Below are 18,259 nucleotides of genomic sequence, written 5' to 3'. Positions count from 1 at the left end.
GCTTAGCGGTTTCTAGTTCAGTAGTCAGTGCTCTGCACTCCCAAGCCAGTGATGGTGGCCATGTGAGATCAAGCCCGTATTTGACCAAGGGCATGACAATTTTGCATATTCACTGTACTAGTGGAGATATATGTAGCTCCACTTCAAACTTTGGGAAGATTTTAAGAGTGTAGAGACATTCTCAGACCTACGACAAATCAAAGCAGCTGTTGGAAATTCCAATTACAACGTAGTTAAGTTAAATAACACCATAGTGTTGTTCCATTATTACACAATGACAACTCGAAATAAGAATTTAACTCAAATGAACACTGCGTAACTAAGGGACTGTGAGATGACTAAGCATTTCTTAGGATATTGTGAACAAGCGGGTGTAATATAGCAGATTGGAAGTCAGCTAGTCTTACCTGAGATAATCATAGAGACCATACATTGGTAAGAAGTCCACATCCGTCAGGAAAACGTAGGGAGTGTTTGCATTCTTCAGGGCAACATTCCTCACCAGGTTGACGGGGTAGAACTGTCCCTCCTTATAAACAATATGATAGCCAACGTTCTTTCGGTTTTTCAGAACCTCTGAAGCTTGAGCATAGCGGAGGAACTGTTGAGCTTCTGCATCAAACATATATAGCGCCAGACTGATGGGCCCTTCCCAGTCCTTGCAAATGGCCTCCAGCATCTGCAGCCTTCAGATGAAACAGACAAAACAAAATTTTAAACAGATGGATCATAATGCCGATAGGTTAGGTACAGTATATTAATTAGCATGTACATGTATGTAATGAATAGCCGCAACAAGGATATGAGGGGTACGTAACTCCTGATGTCAACACAAATGCACAGTCATTGATACTTTGCGATACGAAATTACAGAAATACAAAATCATCACAGGGTTTATTTGGTCTTTGCTCTATAACAATGTATATAGATATGTAGATGTTTTTCAGTCGTTCAAATGTTTTATCCAGATTTTCTTGATATTCTTCTTCTAACTGTTGCAATGAAAATAAAAATGAAAAATAAAATGTCTTTATGGCAGGTACCTATCCATAGAAAGTTGAGCTACAAGAGTGACATCATTCCCATCCTCTGTGGGTGTATATTCATACTGCAGAAAGTAAAGATGGACCCTGTGAACGGTGAGTCGCTCACGGTGGAAGTCATAACACTGATCATCCTCATCCAGCTCCTCCAGAGCAGTCTGCAACTGAAGATAAATGAACATTTGTTGAAACAGTTTCAAGTAACTGCGATCGAGTGAAAAACTTTAGAAATGGATTCACATATTCTGGGCAGACACAACATGCAACTGTTTGCTGCTCATATGAGGGAGAGTATTACAATAGTGAAGTCTACTGCAGATAAAAGCATAGAGGAGATTCTCCTGGGCTGCTTGGGGCACTCAACCCATCACTTCGAATGTTTTTCAGATGGTAGAAGGTTATTTTAGTGATAGATCTGATTATGACTGCTGAGAGTCAGATACAAATCTACCAGTACACCAAGATTTCAGAGAGGGATGCCCAATATTGTTTTTCAAGCAGATACCAATACATTCCTGTTTCGCAACACAGGCATTTTTTTTCATTTGTGTTTATGCAGAGTTAACAGTGCTTCCTGGACAACTCGATAGACATCGTCAAATATCTGCCCTTGCTCTCTCAGGATTCTCAGGAGTCCATTATTTCTGAACTGATCTATTTTCATGTTTGTAAATATTAAGTTTCCAATTAAAGTTAATTGATACTTGATTGGAATTTTTTTACAACTATTGAGAGGATTGTTTTATTTTTTACTTTAATGGTCAAAGTCCATATCGTCTATATTTTCAACTGCATGATTTGCAAATCATTTGAATCAAATATCAGTAAAGTACATAAATGAATAGCAGGTGTACTTTAAATATTGTTTATATGACCAGTTAAATTTTTATTTAAATTACATTTTGTTGCTATAATCAATTTATCTCGGTGGGTCACAATAATCTTGATTTCTTTTATACCAAAAAGTCAAAGTCAAAGTCTGCTTCATTTTCAATTTCTTCAGATGCCAAGACACACAAAGAGATCGAAATTAGGTTCCCACTATCCCACGGTGACAAGACATAGTTCACAATGTACATACAAGTAAACAACACAAGAAAATAAAACAAGAAGGCACAAACAATGAATAAATAAGAGTGATGAATAAATAATAAATAAACAAATAACACAACAAATAAGTACAGGACGCTATGCAGAAGGGGGAAGAGAGTTCAGGATCCTAACAGCCTGGAGAATGAAGCTGTTGGTGAGTCTGGCGGTGCGGGAGCGCGGGCTCCTATACCTCTTCCCAGAGGGCAGAAGATCAAACAAAGAGTGAGCGGGGTGACTCACATCACTCACAATCGTGGTCGCCTTGCGGGCGAGATGGGAGGTGTAAATGCCCTTCAGGGAGGGGAGTGAAGCACCAATAATCTTACCAGCCGTGTTCACTATGCGCTGCAGGGCCATCATGTTATACTCAGTGCAGCTACCACCCCAGCAGGGACGTGCACTCATAGGAGGCAGGTGAGGCAGTGCCTCACCTTGCCACCAGGGGCCGTAAAGGGCTCAACATGGCTTCCTCAGCTGTCACCATAAGTTGTTAAAAAATGAATAATACAATAAAACATAATATATCTGTCCTGTGGTCTATGCTTTTAAAGCAATTTTGGTGTGTTTCCTATACATTTGGATCATTTTCATTGTCAAAATAGCTGTACTTCTTGTTCAAATAACAACGGGAGACGCGAATCATGGAGGCTGCGGCAGTGATAGGTCGTGCCTCTCAGGGCGTGCGTGTGAGAGTGTGCACCACTCACACACACACTGTAGTGAGCGCGTGCAAACGGCGCGTGCTTGCAGTCAGCGGGAAAAGGCGCGTGTCTTGAAGCAGCCAGTACCTGTGCCACAAAGATGGGGCGATAGTGAGCCTGCAGCTAATTGTTCAGGACTCATTAATCACGACACGAGTAAATGCGAGAGTAAATTAAGAAGAAGAAAAACAACAACAAAGTCATCGAGATCTTCGTCCAGAAGGACAGGAGAATGGACTTCATTTACAAGTAAAGGTAAGAATACTGCAGTGGTGTGTTTAAATGTACAGTGGTGTGTTTAAAATGTTATTAAATTTAATCAAGAATGGGATAACAACCATGTATGCTTGTAAATCTGACTTGTGAGTCAGTGCCTCAGCGTCATACAGTACGTTTGTAAACCTGACTCTGAGTCAGTGCCTCACTAACCCCAACCCTCACCACATGTCACTGCACCCCAGACAAGCGATAGAACTGGAGAGGACGCTCTCAATGGTGCCATGGTAGAATGTAGTCATGACGGCCGGAGGAGCACTTGCTCGCCTGAGTTTCCGCAGGAAGTACAGGCGGCGCTGAGCTTTCTTCGCCAGTGGCGGACCAGGAGAGGTCCTCACTGATGTGCACGCCCAGGAATCTGGTGCTGCTCACCTTCTCCACCACAGCACCGTCGATGGTCAGCGGCAGGTGGTGGGTGTGACCCTTCCGGAAGTTAACAACAATTTCCTTGGTCATGTTGACGTTCAGCAGGAGGTTGTTGTCCCTGCACCACACGGTCAGAAGGTCAACCTCCAACCTGTACTGAGTCTCGTCGCCCTTGGTGATGAGACCCACCAGAGTCATGTTGTCATCAAATTTCACTATGCGGTTATCGCTGTAGGACGCAGTGCAGTCATGCGTCAGCAAGGTGAAGAGCAGCGGACTGAGCACACAGCCTTGGGGGGGCCCTCGTGCTCAGGGTGATGCTGGCGGAGATTTTGTCGCCAACACGTACCACCTGAGGCCTCTGACAGAGGAAGTCCAGTCGCTAGTTGCAGAGGTAGGTACTGAGGCCCAGCTTGTTGAGTTTGCAGATGAGTCTTTGTGGCACAATGGTGTTGAAGGCAGAACTGAAGTCCACAAACAGCAATCTCACATACGAGTCCCTACTCTCCAGGTGGGAGAGGGCCGAGTGGAGGACAGAGCAGATGGCATCCTCAGAGGACCGTTTGGCTCGGTACGCAAACTGGAAGGGGTCTATGGTGGGAGGGAGAATGGATCTGATGTGCTCCATGACAAGCCGCTCAAAGCACTTCATGATGATGTGCGTCAGTGCCACGGGGCGGTAGTCATTGAAGCACGACGGAGCAGGCTTCTTCGGCACAGGTAAGATGGTGGCAGCCTTGAAACACGAAGGGACGATGGCCTGCTGCAGGGAAATGTTAAAGATGTCCGTGAAGACACCCGTCAGCTCCCCAGCGCAGTCCTTCAGCGCTTGACCTGGGATGTTGTCAGGGCCTGCCGCCTTACGGGTGTTGATAGCGGCAGGCCCATGGAAAACAACTTCCGGACGGCTTCTCTGGTCCACCATCCAAAGTCTCAGAATGGAGAAGCAGTGCACCGTTAACACTGTGTGTAGTGGAGATGGAATGCTGCTGACCTCGACTCGGGACGTCGTGGGTTGGTGGGGAAAAAACTTAGAGGACCTGCTCAATTCCACTGACACACCTTTCATTGAGGCAGCACAGCCTGGAGACTCTCGAGTGGACTTTCTGTGGTTGAAATCACTGAGGTGGTTCTAAAGGTCCTCAGTGGCCCCAGGGGTGAATGAGATCCACCCGGGGTTCCTAAAGGCTCTGGATGTTGTGGGGCTGTCCTGGCTGACACGCCTCTGCAACATAGCGTGGACATCGGGAACAGTGCCTCTTGATTGGTTGATCGGGGTGGTGGTTACTTTCTTTAAGAAAGAATACCGACGGCAGAGTGTGTTCCAACTACAGAGGAATCACACTCCTCAGCCTACCCGGTAAGGTCTATTCACGAGTGGTGGAGAAGAGGGTCCGTCAGGAGGTAGAATCTCGGATACTTTGTATTGTATCAGTATTGGCGATATTGGCACCAGTAATTACTTGGTATCGATCGATACCAAAATCACAGGTATCGCACAGCTCTATTTGAAACTGTTAGTTGTGCATGAGATCACTTATGTTTGAACTTCCTCACATTTTTATTTATTCATCTTCTTTTCATCATATGTGAAGTCAACAATTTGGGATTTATAACATTCCTTTTTCTAATCTTATTCCGTGTCAGATAGTATTTCTTAAAACAGTTAAGTGCACTATTACATTGATCATTTGTTTAAACATGAAAAAGTTAGAAAACTGTCACGTGCCCGCTCCTCCAGTACTCTTGTCAGCGCCCTGCCGGTACGCCGGGGTGTCAATCATGAATTGTAAATTGTTATTTATGTTATAGTTATTTGATATATAGTTTATATATACGTAGTTGTATAGGCCTGTGGAATAACTGGAACCTCAATTGACGATGAGTCTGACGTCAGCGCCACATGTTTTTCCGGAGTCAGCAGCGGCGTTATTTACACAGAGGACGAAGATTTTGATGGATTTAATGATTTGGAGGGGCACGGATGGTTCGATAAAATTGTTATTTATGTTATAGTTATTTGATATATAGTTTATATATTGTTTTCTAGGCCTGTTTAATAACTGGAGACGCAACTGACGATAAGTCTGACGTCAACGCTGCATGTACTTCCGGAGTCAAAGGCGGCGTTGTTTACACAGAGGATGAAGATTTTGATGGATTTAATGATTTGGAATGACACAGATGGTTTGATAAAATTGTTATTTATGTTGTAGTTATTTGAAATATAGTTTATATATTGTTATATAGACCTGTGGAAAAATTGGAACCGCAACGGACGATGAATCTGACGTCCGCGCCGCATGTACTTCTGGAGTCAGCAGCGGTGTTGTTTACACAGAGGATGAAGATGTTGATGGATTTAATTATTTGGAGTGACGCGGATGGTTTGATAAGATTGTTATTCATGTGATAGTTATTTGATATATAGTTTATATATAGTTATATAGGCCTGCGGAATAACTGGAACCGCAACTGATGATGAGTCCGACGTCAGCGCTGCATGCACTTCTGGAGTCAACAGTGGCGTTGTTTACACAGAGGACGAAGATTTCGATGGATTTAATGATTTGGAGTGACCCGGATGGTTTGATAAACGTGTTATTTCTGTTACAGTTATTTGAATACCGTAATTTCCGGACTATAAGTCGCGTTTTTTTTCATAGTTTGGGTGGGGGGGTGACTTATACTCAGGAGCGACTTATATATGGTTTTTTTTTCCACAAATTTTTACTTGATCATTAAGACATCACTTAAAAGTATAGTTGACCACTTCCCATGTTATTTTTAGTATAGTTGATCACTTAACATGCTTTTATATCTTTATCTTGAACATATTCAAAACATAAAAAATAGAGAAAACATCAAATAAAGCAATTAACTCTTTAAAGCACCATATCCAAGTCCACTGTCTGTTTGCTCCTCTTATATTTATTATTATTACTTATCATTATTTGTTTATTTATCATTTATTCAACACTCTTATTTATTCATTGTTTATCCCTTCTTGGGTTTTTTTGTGTTGCTTGTATGCATATGTGTAATATCTCACCGAGGGATAGTGGGAACGTAATTTCAATCTCTTTGTGTGTCTTGGTATATGAAAAAAAATAGACAATAAAGCAGACTTTGTCTTTGATAAAACAACCAAATAAACAAAACAAAAAAACTACATCTGAAAAAAATTATATTTTCAGACGAAACTGGATGAGGGCGCTTCAAATTTCACCGTTGGCCGTGACTCATCAACTGGGTGGCCTTAAGAAAAATGGCACCAAAATGAAAGTCATATTTTGCAAGTTACAAACTTCAAGTTTTAAAATAAGCAGCTGAAAACAGTCATCGAGCAGCAGAAAGAAAGTTTGGAGAACCGTGATGTACCAATGGATTACTATTTCAAGTGACGTCAGTGGCACCGCGCGGCGCGACCCACGTAAGCACTACCGGCATCATTAGCGGTGATCATTTCTAAGTGACACGGAGGACAAAGAGTTTGAAGGAATTAAGGATTTGGAGTGACATAGAAGGTTTGAAAAACTATTATGGCTTTTACGCACGCCCGGTCCTACTCTACTGAGTCGGGGGCCGGCGCTCGGCCGAGCGGCTGTCCGCGAACGGTGCATGGGGCTCGGACATGGCCATTACGCACGCCCGGTCCTCTGCCATGGAGCTCTCGTGTCTGGAAGTCCGCGCCGCCACACGCTTAGAAGTTTGTTTTGTGGAATAAAGAGCCGTTTACCAAAACCACGTCTATCCTTGTACTTTGTTAACGCTACAATATAGTTATATACTAGATCTGTGGAATAAAGACGAGGCTGACGTCAGGGCGCACGCGCGGCGATGTTGACAAAGGACGAGGAATTTGATCGATGGATTTAATGGATTTAAAGTGCACGGATGGTTTGATAATATTATTGCTTATATTATAGTTACCGTATTTGCCGGTGTATTGGTCGACCTTTTTCGATCCAAAATCGACCGAAAAAAATCGACCTCGACTTATACACTGAGTCATAAAATTTAACTTCGTATTCATTGCTTCAAATGTGATGGTAACCAAGGCCGTTTCTCATGCATCTCATTGTGCGTGGGTGTGCGTCCGTCAGGCTCATCAAACAGCAAGAAACTGAATCATTATAAAGCGTTCGTCGCATTAACACGCATCCTCAGCAACAATTTCAAATATTCTCACCTCAATAACGGACATCGAAAGCCAGACAGCGACGATGACTGCTAGGGGGAAGCACTGGGTATTGAGCGAATGTGTGAGTCATCGCGCGTCAAGCAACGACAATAACTACTGGTACGTAAACATTCAATCGCCATGTCTAAATGAATGTCGTTGGCACTTAGAAAATATTCGCCAAACTTGGCCAGACTTCCAGGGGAAGAGGCCGAATTTTCACTTGTTCTGGCCGACCGGAGGAACCAGCCGAGGCGGACACTTTACGGCGGTTGAGTCGTTGGCACTTAGAAAATATTCGCCAAACTTGGCCGGACTTCCAGGGAAAGAGGCCGAATTTTCACTTGTTATGGTCGACATGGGGAACCAGCCGAGGCGGACACTTTACGGCGGTTGAGTCGTTGGCAGTTAGAAAATATTCGCCAAACTTGGCCAGACTTCCAGGGGAAGAGGCCGAATTTTCACTTGTTCTGGCCGACATGGGGAACCAGCCGAGGCGGACTCTTTATGGCGCAAGAGCCGTTGGCACTTAGAAAATTTGAACCGGGCGGCGTGCGCGAGTGCGCGGCCCGCTGGAAGTCGAATGAGGCTCCGCGATCTCCTCCGCGGTGCTTATAAACAGCCGATCCGTTCGGCTGGAGCTATTTCCGGCCACTGCGCAAGCGCACGGCCTCCCGGAATTTGAACACATTTCGTCAATAAATTTCGCATATTTCTGATTGAATTTTGAAGTTTAATATAATGCAACAATTGAGCTCAACTTATACAAAGGATATATCATAAAATCGTAAATTTCCGTCGAATTTTAGGGGGTCAACTTATACACCGAGTCAACTTATACACCGGCAAATACGGTATTTGAAATATAGTTTATCTATCGTTATATGAGCCTGTGGAATATTTTGAAGTGCAAGCGCCCTCAGCCGCGTGCAGCCATTGTTGACAAAGAACGAGCCATGAATAAACACAACATAACCACACCTATCAAACCACATACAACACTCCGTCGAATACTGGTCCACCCAAAAGACAAAATCAACCCGGAAAACAAATGCAATTCCATATACGAAATTCCATGCAAATCATGCAATAAATCATACATTGGAGAGACAGGGAGGAACTTCATCACAAGAAAAATAGAACACAAGAAGGAGTGTGAGAAGGAGACGGCAACAAGACAAACAAGAGCAATAAAACTACAAGCAGAACAGGAGCACTACAAGTCAGCCATAACCGATCACTGTAAAAGAGAAAACCACATCATGAACTGGGAAAAGGCCAGAGTCATCCGCACTGAAGAAAATAAACATCAGCGTTGGATCAGGGAGGCCATTGAGATCCGCAAGCGGGGCCCGAGAACCATCAACAGGGATGAGGGAGCCTATATGCTCTCTACAACCTGGAACAGCATTCTGGAGAGGTGAATGGACAGCAGAGGGCGTGGCTCACCTGTCAAATCTGACAGGTGAGCCACGCCTTCATTCATCCATCTGCTGATAAAGACGCGTCACTATCACATCTGTGACACTCTGATGAAGGCGGAAGAAACCACCGAAACATGTCAGGTAAATAACCTAAAACAATTTGTTTGATATAAAAGAAACCAGTGAAGTGACTGTTGTTGCCTATTCATGCCTGTTCTTGGTGTTGTATTTTGTCAAATAAAGTCCCCCCAAAATGCGACTTGTACTCTGGTGCGACTTTTTTCTTCTTAATTTTGCATTTTATGGCTGATGCGACTCCGGAGCGATTTATAGTCCGGAAAATACGATACATTTATTGTGATCAGTTTATATGCATAATGCACTACTATTAATGTTAAAGTGAGTGTGTTGTTGAAATTGCGCAAACTTTACCTTAAATATCTTAGCTTGTTCATAATATATTTAGTAAAATGGAAATTCATTTGAAGAAAATTGTGGACTTATCATTAGTTCTATGTAAATTTGCAATGAGTTGTACTGGTCTGGCCCACTTGAGATCAGATTATGCTGTAACCAAAATGAGTTTGACACCCTTGCTCTACGCACATCGTTCACAGACACACCCACGTACTAATCAGCGCTCATTGCACATCACCGACACCTGCTCCTGGTTCATTATCTCCACTACTTAAGCGCAGCTCTCGAGATGCGCGTTGTCAGTCTGTCCGTGATGCTGCCTGTTTGTTCACTGGTTGTTCTCCGACAGACTCCCGTTGCCGACCTTGCCCGTCTGTTTGCCCGACCATTCCTGAACGCTGGCCCACTGCCTATCCCTGACCACGTCTCTGCCTTACATCCTGCTTGCCTGTCTGATCGTTCTGCTCCGAACTCTTTCTGGTCTGACCTCTTACCTGTCCCCTACCACGAACTCGCCTTGTCCTTGTCTGGCTCCGCGTCGCTCGACGCCTGCTTGCCTATCAGCTTGTCTGCCTGCCCGCTTGCTCTCACTCCGCAAGCCACCAGCTGTGTTCCGGCACCAGTCATCGGCTAGCCTTGCTGCTGCTGCACCTGCTCGACCAGCACTCCAGCCTCCCACTCCCCTTTTCCCTCTATTCAAAAAACAAAGTCTCATGCTGCACTTAATTGCTCTGCCTGGTCTGTCACAGACACCTCTCTCCCCCATGGAATATAATGTGAAATTAATGTGAAATAATTTACAGGTAGACATTTTTCATTACTGAAATATGTCCCAAAACATTTAGGACATTAACTGAAGTATGTACTCTACTCGCTAAAATGGCACTGTGTGTGTGTACATGTACATAAGTGTGTTAATTTAACCTGGATGCTCTCTGGACTAGCTTGACTCGAGCAGCCAAATAGCTCCCGCCGCAACAAGTTCCCATCATACTCCAGGAAGGTCAGGTAAAGGTTCCTGAAAAACTCCACATGCTTATTCTTCACACGAAGCTTCTTTGGAGAGTTCCAGTGGATTACCTATAAGAACAGATTCATGCTATTGGTCCTTGGGTACTAAACAGGTCAAACTGACACGTCTTTGAAAACAGCGTCTGGAAGAAAATTACATACAATGACCCAAAACATCGCAGGAGGGTTTCAGAGAATATCTGCCTTTTGGAAAGGAAATGTTAAACGAGTGTACTGTAATGACATTCACAAGCTTAGCCAATTATTAAAACTAATTAATTGAAATAATCATTAGATGCACCCCTAAATGACTGTGTTAAAAATCATAAAATATATTGTGATATCTATATTGTGATATATATTAAGATATATAATATTTTTTTGTGTCATTATTTTTAGACACATTGGGCTCTATTTTTTCAGACACATTTGCGGCGAGATGAAAATACTAGCAGATCTTAATTTAATGTCAAGCACAAGGCTCACTGCACGTTTGCCAATTCGGTAGACCTGTCTGTAGAAAACAGTAGGTCAAATGACAATTATGAAAAAACAAATCTATTTAATTTTACACCTCCTCAGATCACTGGTGCAAGATAGGCTGATGGTCGAACAGGATTTTATTAAATTTGACTGGGGCACAGGCAGATACTGAGGTCTCCGGATATATCAGTCGTGAGCAGCGACCATGGTTCACATTATCAAGCAGTGACAATGCTTTACTTACTCACGGATCGTTATAATTTTGCATCGTCCTCTTACACCCAATTTTGAAACTCAATTTTGTGTGCGCATACCTTGAGGTCAGAAACCTCAGTGTAGCACAGTTCAGAGCGGGTGTGATCAGACAGCTGAACATTCCGGAAGCAGGGCAACTGGTAGACCAAGGCTGGGTTCTGTTTTATGAACGCATTGAAGATATCCTAAAAGCACAAGACTGTCTAAATATTATAGGTCTTTTTTGTTTACATATGATTAGCTTCTAAAATCGGACTAAAGAATACATTTTTGAACTACAGAAGCCTTTCTCACCTGATCAGCCAGAGATGTACTGAGCATACTCATTAACTCTCTCTCTCTGCTGTCAGACGCCACATCTGCGGCCATCCAATTTGTCGCAATCGCTCCAGGTATAGGAGAATTACACCTAATTTTGCATTATAATCAAAAGGAAATAAAACTTTAAAGCCATAATTTTAGGGATGGCTGGATAACAAATTGTTTATAATCAACATCTGTAAGTGTTCAGCACTCTAGGTGCAACATCCAACCTGATATTGATAGGAGCAAACTGCTATCTTGTGTCAGAATCCTACCTGTGTTGAAGCCTCGGCCAAGTGCAGGCCACGGTCTATGATTTTTCCACAGATTTCCAAGGTACCAATCACTCTGGTTCTCCACAAGACCAATGACCTGTTTGTCTGAGAATACATAAAACAAGATATAATCAACCAAACATGCTACAGATAGAGAGGCAGATTAACTGTTATCCATCCATCCATCCATCCATCCATCCATCCATCCATCCATCCATCCATCCATCCATCCATCCATCCATCCATCCATCCATCCATCTTCTTCCACTTATCTGGGGTTAGGTCGCAGGGGCAGCAGCTTCAGGGGGGTGGCCAAATGTGATGGCCAAGGCCGAAAGACGGGATGGAAAACAACAGCCCCTGTGAGAGTGGTGCTCACTCTAATTTATTTTGCAAGAACCACACGGGAGATAGTATGCCCTTTAAACACTTGCAAGTGGAAAATTTGCTCGTTACTGTAGGTACAGTAGTGTTCGAACAAAGCCTGCCTTTGGTCTCTTGCAAGAGCATATTTATTGAGAACAGGTAGGGTGGGGGTGACATTGGACATGTTCGGTGGTCACCTCAGCAACTGGTTAATCAGTGCGGAGGGTCCCAGCTCATTGTTTTACAAGGTCGTGAAAACAGAAACTAGTGGAGCATTTTAGATGACTAACTAAGCAAAATGTTTCCACACCATTTGGAAAGTTTCAATAACTAAATGGTTAAACTTTTCAGAGTCAAGGAAAGGTAAAAGGTTTAAACAAAGTTAATAATTCTAGTCTACATTCCAACATAATCATACGATCAAGATAATCAAGATAATCTGTAAACCCTAACAGCCCCCACCAAGTCAAACCTCTACATACTCACCGAATCGCCCATAATCAGCACCCACTCCCACGGAACCAGCTCTCAGGGAACCAGCACCCACTCCCACGGAATCAGCTCTCACCGAACCAGCACCCACTCCCATGGAATCAAACTCTCCTGCAAACTTGCCCCACCCCCCTGGACTCATCACCCATCAAACTTGGCCCATACCGGCATGTGCAACCGAATATAAGATGACCAAAGAACTTTGAACGTTGCTTTTTCTGAATGGAGACTTTCTGCTCTTGAGCATTGTCGCACGAAAGCGCTTTATTGTTTTTTTTTCCTGAAAACAGAGCTTTCTTAACAAGAATTGTGATTGAACTCAACCAACCTGTGTAAGTCTAATTTCTGTTTCGGTGTCTTATTCTTTTCCTTAAACTGAAGAATGAAAATGAGCATGCAGTGCGTGAATTGGATAACAGGTGATTGGCTATGGGTTTTGCCGTGAGCCGCAGATAGCGCGCTTCCCAAATTGTGGACCAAATCCAACATCGTCTGTGTCCGCACCTGTTGTTCCTGTACTGCTCATCTATTTCCCCTCGGTCTCGTGCGGAGGCTCACGGTCAGAACCTGTCCCGAATCTGTTTCTGGTCGGAGTGGAATTCTGTTTCCTGCCTGCTGTCCGTAAGCCTCTTTCCCGCTTGTGTCTCCTTCCCTTCAATAAACCCTGGTCCAAGCTGCGTTTGGTCTCCCTGCCCCACTCATTCCCTGACATCATGTGTATCAAATATCGACGGAATAGGAGACAGTTTACCATTCAAAATAATTGTGTTTAAAGTTGAACAATATTTACCTGAAAAAAAGTTATATTATTCAGTTCGCGACAAAATAAAAAGTTCTCATTTTTATGTATAAAACAATAACTCAGGTTAAACAAGGTCAAACTATTTTCACATGGAAAATATTTAGTGAACCGTTTTAAGTGAATGTCTACAAATAGTGCACGTTAATTGATTTTCTTGAGTCAATGTAATTGGATCTGTATAAGAGCATCAGCAACGAATATAAACGGCTTAAAGTCGTGGCAGATTTTCCTCAGTTAGATGTGAGTTAATAGCAAGCCACTGTAAGCAGTTGTCAGCACAAAGGCCTTATTACGATTCAGTATAAAGATTAGTCAGGAAGCCGAATGTGATGATGTCACTGGGTCAGGATAAACAATCACAACTGCAAAAAAGCACTCATACACTAACCCACGTGTGCAGGAAGAGACACAAATGTGAATGTGAATGAATCAGGATGAACAATCACAACTACAAAGCACTCTCACCCACGTACAGAAGAGACACAAAGAAGGGGGAGAGAGAGAGAGAGAGAGTGAGAGTGAGATAGAGAGAGAGAGAGAGAGAGAGAGAGAGAGAGAGAGAGAGAGAGAGAGCAGTAACTCAACCTTGGAGGACAAATGTTTTTCATTTTTGTCTAATCCCTTTGAAATGTGTTCCAAAGTAGGTTGTCTTTCTGGGAACACATTTGAATAAATCATCGAGCAGAATAAAACAGCTCAAGAATACAAATTAAGTAACTTATTTGGGTATTTGAAATATTGTATGTACTTGACATGTTTCATCGTTTTATAGGATTTTGCGTGTCTGTGAATTTGTGTATTCACCTAGTATCATAGAATACCATTTAACCTGACAAAAAAATGACAGAGAAAACAAAAAGCAGCATCAACACCATAGATTAACTGTACATTTGTAGGTGAGCTGTCAAATATTAGTAGTCGTCAAATTCCTTCAGCAGTGGGCAGCAAATGTACTGCTAACCGCATTAGCACTAACCACCAACACTGGAGCCCCACACCAATGCCCCTCTCACCAGAACCTATATTTCAAATACTCTGACAACACAGCCATCTTTGCTCTTCTCACATATGTAATTTCTGTCCTGGACTACCGCAACCTCATTCATTTCACCCAGTAGTTTGAGACCAACCATCTCCGCCTCAGTGTCACCCAGAAAAACAAACAACTAAACACACAAACTAAACTATGAGTCCTCACAACTTCACAGCACCCCATTGCCATCAATACCAAAGCAGGAAAACAGCAATTTGGACAAAAAAAAACTCACCTTTGACCAGCGCATCATCTTTTTCCGTTACCATATTCAAGCATCAGCCTATTGTATTTGCTGTTCTACTCCACCTGTTTCTATGAAAATCTGTCTGTTAAATAAACTAAACTCACAGATGGAAACCAGCACTGTTGTAAATATCATTGGCCTGTCCACACACCCACTTTCGCTGAATTCAATAACAAAGGTAGTCCTTGCAGCAATACAACTTCAGTCATTCAAGACACGATTCACCCACTACATAAATGCCCCAGCCTACTGCCCTCAGGCCACAGGTTCAGGTCAGGAGGGCTCTTTTTAGAAGAAGCCATATTCCTGCGGTCATAGCTGCCACTGAGAATTGTGTATGTTGTGTTTTACAAGTGTCTGTATTTTCTTATGTTGGGCTTGTGGGGTCCATGTGTGGCTTGTGGAAGAGAAATGTCTCAGTTTGTTAAAAATATAAACATACGTACTTGCTTTTCAAAACAGAGGGATTTTGATTGAAAACCTAGTCACACCTTGCATTGTCAACAAATTTGCAATTGTCTATTTTGAAGTAAAGAGTCTTTAGCAAAGCTATAGAGCAGGGGTGGGCAAACTTTTTGATCTGCGGGCGAAATTGGGTTCTAAATTTTGACCGGGGGGGCTGAACCAAGAGCAGATGGATGTAGTGTTTGTGTGACGTAATATAAACGACATGTAAAGGTCATTGCATAAAAAGTTTTGGCCTTTAGTAGGTAGTAAAGCATGGATATTCAAAAAGGCCTTTTGAAAACAAATGCATTTATTAACAGCATTAAAAAAAATATTTCACCAAAAACTACTACCAGTAATTCTCATTAAATATGGCACTGTTATTATGAATAACAGTATCCATCACTTCAGCGCCTGCAGGTCAGATTTATGAAAGATGTTTATTTTATGAGGTGAAATCATACGGCAAACATTCTGACCAAATACATCATCTTGAAGAATCGGTGAAAGAATACATCTAAATAAAGTGATAAAGAAATCTAAACGGCAACACGGTAACGGGTATCTGAAAATCAGAGTACAGCTTTAACTCACAAACACCTGGTGACAGAGGTGAGGAAACGGGAAACACCTCCTTAAAATTGGCCCTAAGAACTTTAAAAGTTAAGATTAGTCGCTAACAGGTGGTGCATCAATGTCCTTGAGCATCCTGCATTGTTTGAAAATGAGAATGGTCGCTAGTTTCAATCCCTGCTATTTGTAAAAATCATTTTCAAAATGCATTTTTTTTACAACAAACTAAAGAAACTCCCCTTCATTTTCAGTGGGAACAGTGTTGTTGGGCTCCCTTTTTTGCTAGTGCATCATAGTCTGGATTAAAATTTGTTGTTGCAATTTTTAGGATCGAGCCGACGTGTCGGTCCGTTAACCTAGATCTGTGACGGGCTTTGTTGATGATCATGTGGCTGAACGTCTGCTCACACATGTAGGTCGAGCCAAATTTTCCACTCTTTTTTAAACACTCGGCACTCAGTGTCCACCTTTCTTTTCCTTGGGCCACTTATTTTAATGGAAGGATTCCAGGGGAGGGTTTGTGGGTGGCTTCAGCGTGAAACTGTATCTGAAAATTCAGCGTGCAAATTACGAGAATGCTGACGCCACAGCTCATACTTGAAATTCGACACTGATAGAAATAGAGCGCAGAGTGTACCGGGTCCGTACTACTTACTGAGTACGTACACGCACTTGTGAGTGTGCACCGAGCTATCTGACACGACTTCCGAGAGTAAATGCGCGGGCGGGCGTTTCCCCATCTACTGGGGAAACACAGTCATTGCACAGAAAATAACCCCGAAAAATGTTTACTACAATTTATTAAGCTCTGGCGAGCTGGATTAAGCGGCCCTGTGTGGCCCACGGGGCCGCTTAATCGGGGCCGTAGTTTGCCCATGTCTGCCATAAAGCCTAGTTTCCATTCTTTCCATCCTTTCAGGTTAGTGCTGAACCACCTGAAGGATGTCACGGGCTCCTTGCTTGACCCCCTCCAGTTTGCCTACCGGGCAAACAGGTCAGTGGATGATGCGGTCAACATGGGACTGCACTACATCCTGCACCACCTGGACACCCCAGGAACGTACACCAGGATCCTGTTTGTGGACTTCAGCTCAGCGTTCAACACCATCGCTCCTGACATCCTCCAACAGCAGCTCATCCAGCTCGCGGTGACTGCCTCCACCCGTCAGTGGATCACCAGCTTCCTGACCAACATGAGACAGCGTGTGAAGCTGGGGAGCATAACATCTGACACCCAGACCACCAATACTGGAGCCCCTCAGGGGTGCAGCCTCTCCCCACTGCTCTTCTCTCTCTACACCAACGATTTCTCCTCAGGTGACTCTCCTGTGAAACTCCTGAAGTATGCACCACTCTCATCGGACTGATCCAGGACGGTGATGAGACTGCGTGCACACAGGAGGTGGAGCGGCTGGTCCACTGGTGCAGCCAAAACCACTTGGAGCTGAACCCGTTCAAGACCGTGGAGATGACAGTGGACCACTTTCACCCCTCACTATCCGCAGTAATACTATTCTCTCCACAGACACATTCAATTTCCTGGGAACCACAATCTCTCGGGACCTGAAATGGACCGGCCACATAGACTCTGTCCGGAAGAAGGCCCAGCAGAGGCTGTACTTCCTGAGACAGCTCAAGAAGTTCAACCTGCCGCGGGAGCTGCTGAAGACCTTCTACACTGCCATCATCCAGTCTGTCCTCTGCACCTCCATCACTGTCTGGTTTGGATCGGCCTCCAAACAAGACAACCACAGACTGCAACGGACAATCAGGACTGCAGAAAAGATAATTGAAATCAACCTCCCATCTATCCAAGACTTGTACCTGTCCAGGACCAGGAAACGTGCAAGTAACATCTCTACAGACCCTTCTCACCCAGGTTGCAGTCTGTTTGAACTACTCCCCTCCAGACGGCGTTATAGAGCTTTGTATGCCAAAACCAGCAGACACAGAGACAGCTTCTTCCCGCAGGCTGTTGCTCTGATGAACTCACACCACTCTTAGAGTCTCAGAGTCATTACTGTGCAATAACATCCTGCGCTCCACACATTTTTTGAATTGTCTACACTGTTTGTACTATGTGTCCTCTCTGCATCCATTGCAGCCTGGTCATCCTGGAAGAGGGATCCTCCCATCTGTGGTCTCTTCTCAAGGTTTGTCATTTCCCCTAGCTGGAGTTTTGAGTTTTCCCTTGCCCTCTTGGGAGTTTAAGATCAGGGGATGTTTGAGAATATTTGCCATTTGTCACATGTCCTGAGTGTTGTTAGTCACCTAAATGTTGAAGAGAGGCTGTGATTTACCGAAGTCAAATTCCTTGTTTGGCGTGCTCAAACATGGCGAATTAAAACTCTTGAATCTTGAATCTTGAATCCACTATGGTCACAAATAAAGAAACGCTTATATGAGAAACTAATGTGATTACTGGTCTGGAGAGAGTAACGAGTTAAGTATACTCGTTACAAGAAAAAG

At 43.5% G+C, this 18,259-nt stretch overlaps 1 protein-coding gene across 1 annotated transcript in view; it reads right to left on the bottom strand.

Annotated features, from left to right (window-relative positions):
• The window catches only part of LOC148400135 (xylosyl- and glucuronyltransferase LARGE2s-like), a 67,981-nt gene that overhangs the window by 9,411 nt on the left and 40,311 nt on the right, over positions 1-18,259 (bottom strand). The window contains 7 exon segments of the mRNA XM_088371022.1: positions 408-686; positions 1,045-1,208; positions 10,428-10,583; positions 11,312-11,437; positions 11,547-11,591; positions 11,594-11,661; positions 11,831-11,981. Coding sequence (XP_088227148.1) covers positions 408-686; positions 1,045-1,208; positions 10,428-10,583; positions 11,312-11,437; positions 11,547-11,591; positions 11,594-11,661; positions 11,831-11,981 — 989 coding nt within the window.

Source organism: Syngnathus floridae, chromosome 3 (assembly GCF_059516105.1).
Source record: "Syngnathus floridae isolate MCC-2025c chromosome 3, RoL_Sflo_1.0, whole genome shotgun sequence".
NCBI classification, from domain to species: Eukaryota; Metazoa; Chordata; class Actinopteri; order Syngnathiformes; family Syngnathidae; genus Syngnathus; species Syngnathus floridae.
The sequence above is the reverse complement of the archived record's forward strand: the minus strand, read 5'-3'. Positions and strand labels throughout refer to the sequence as shown.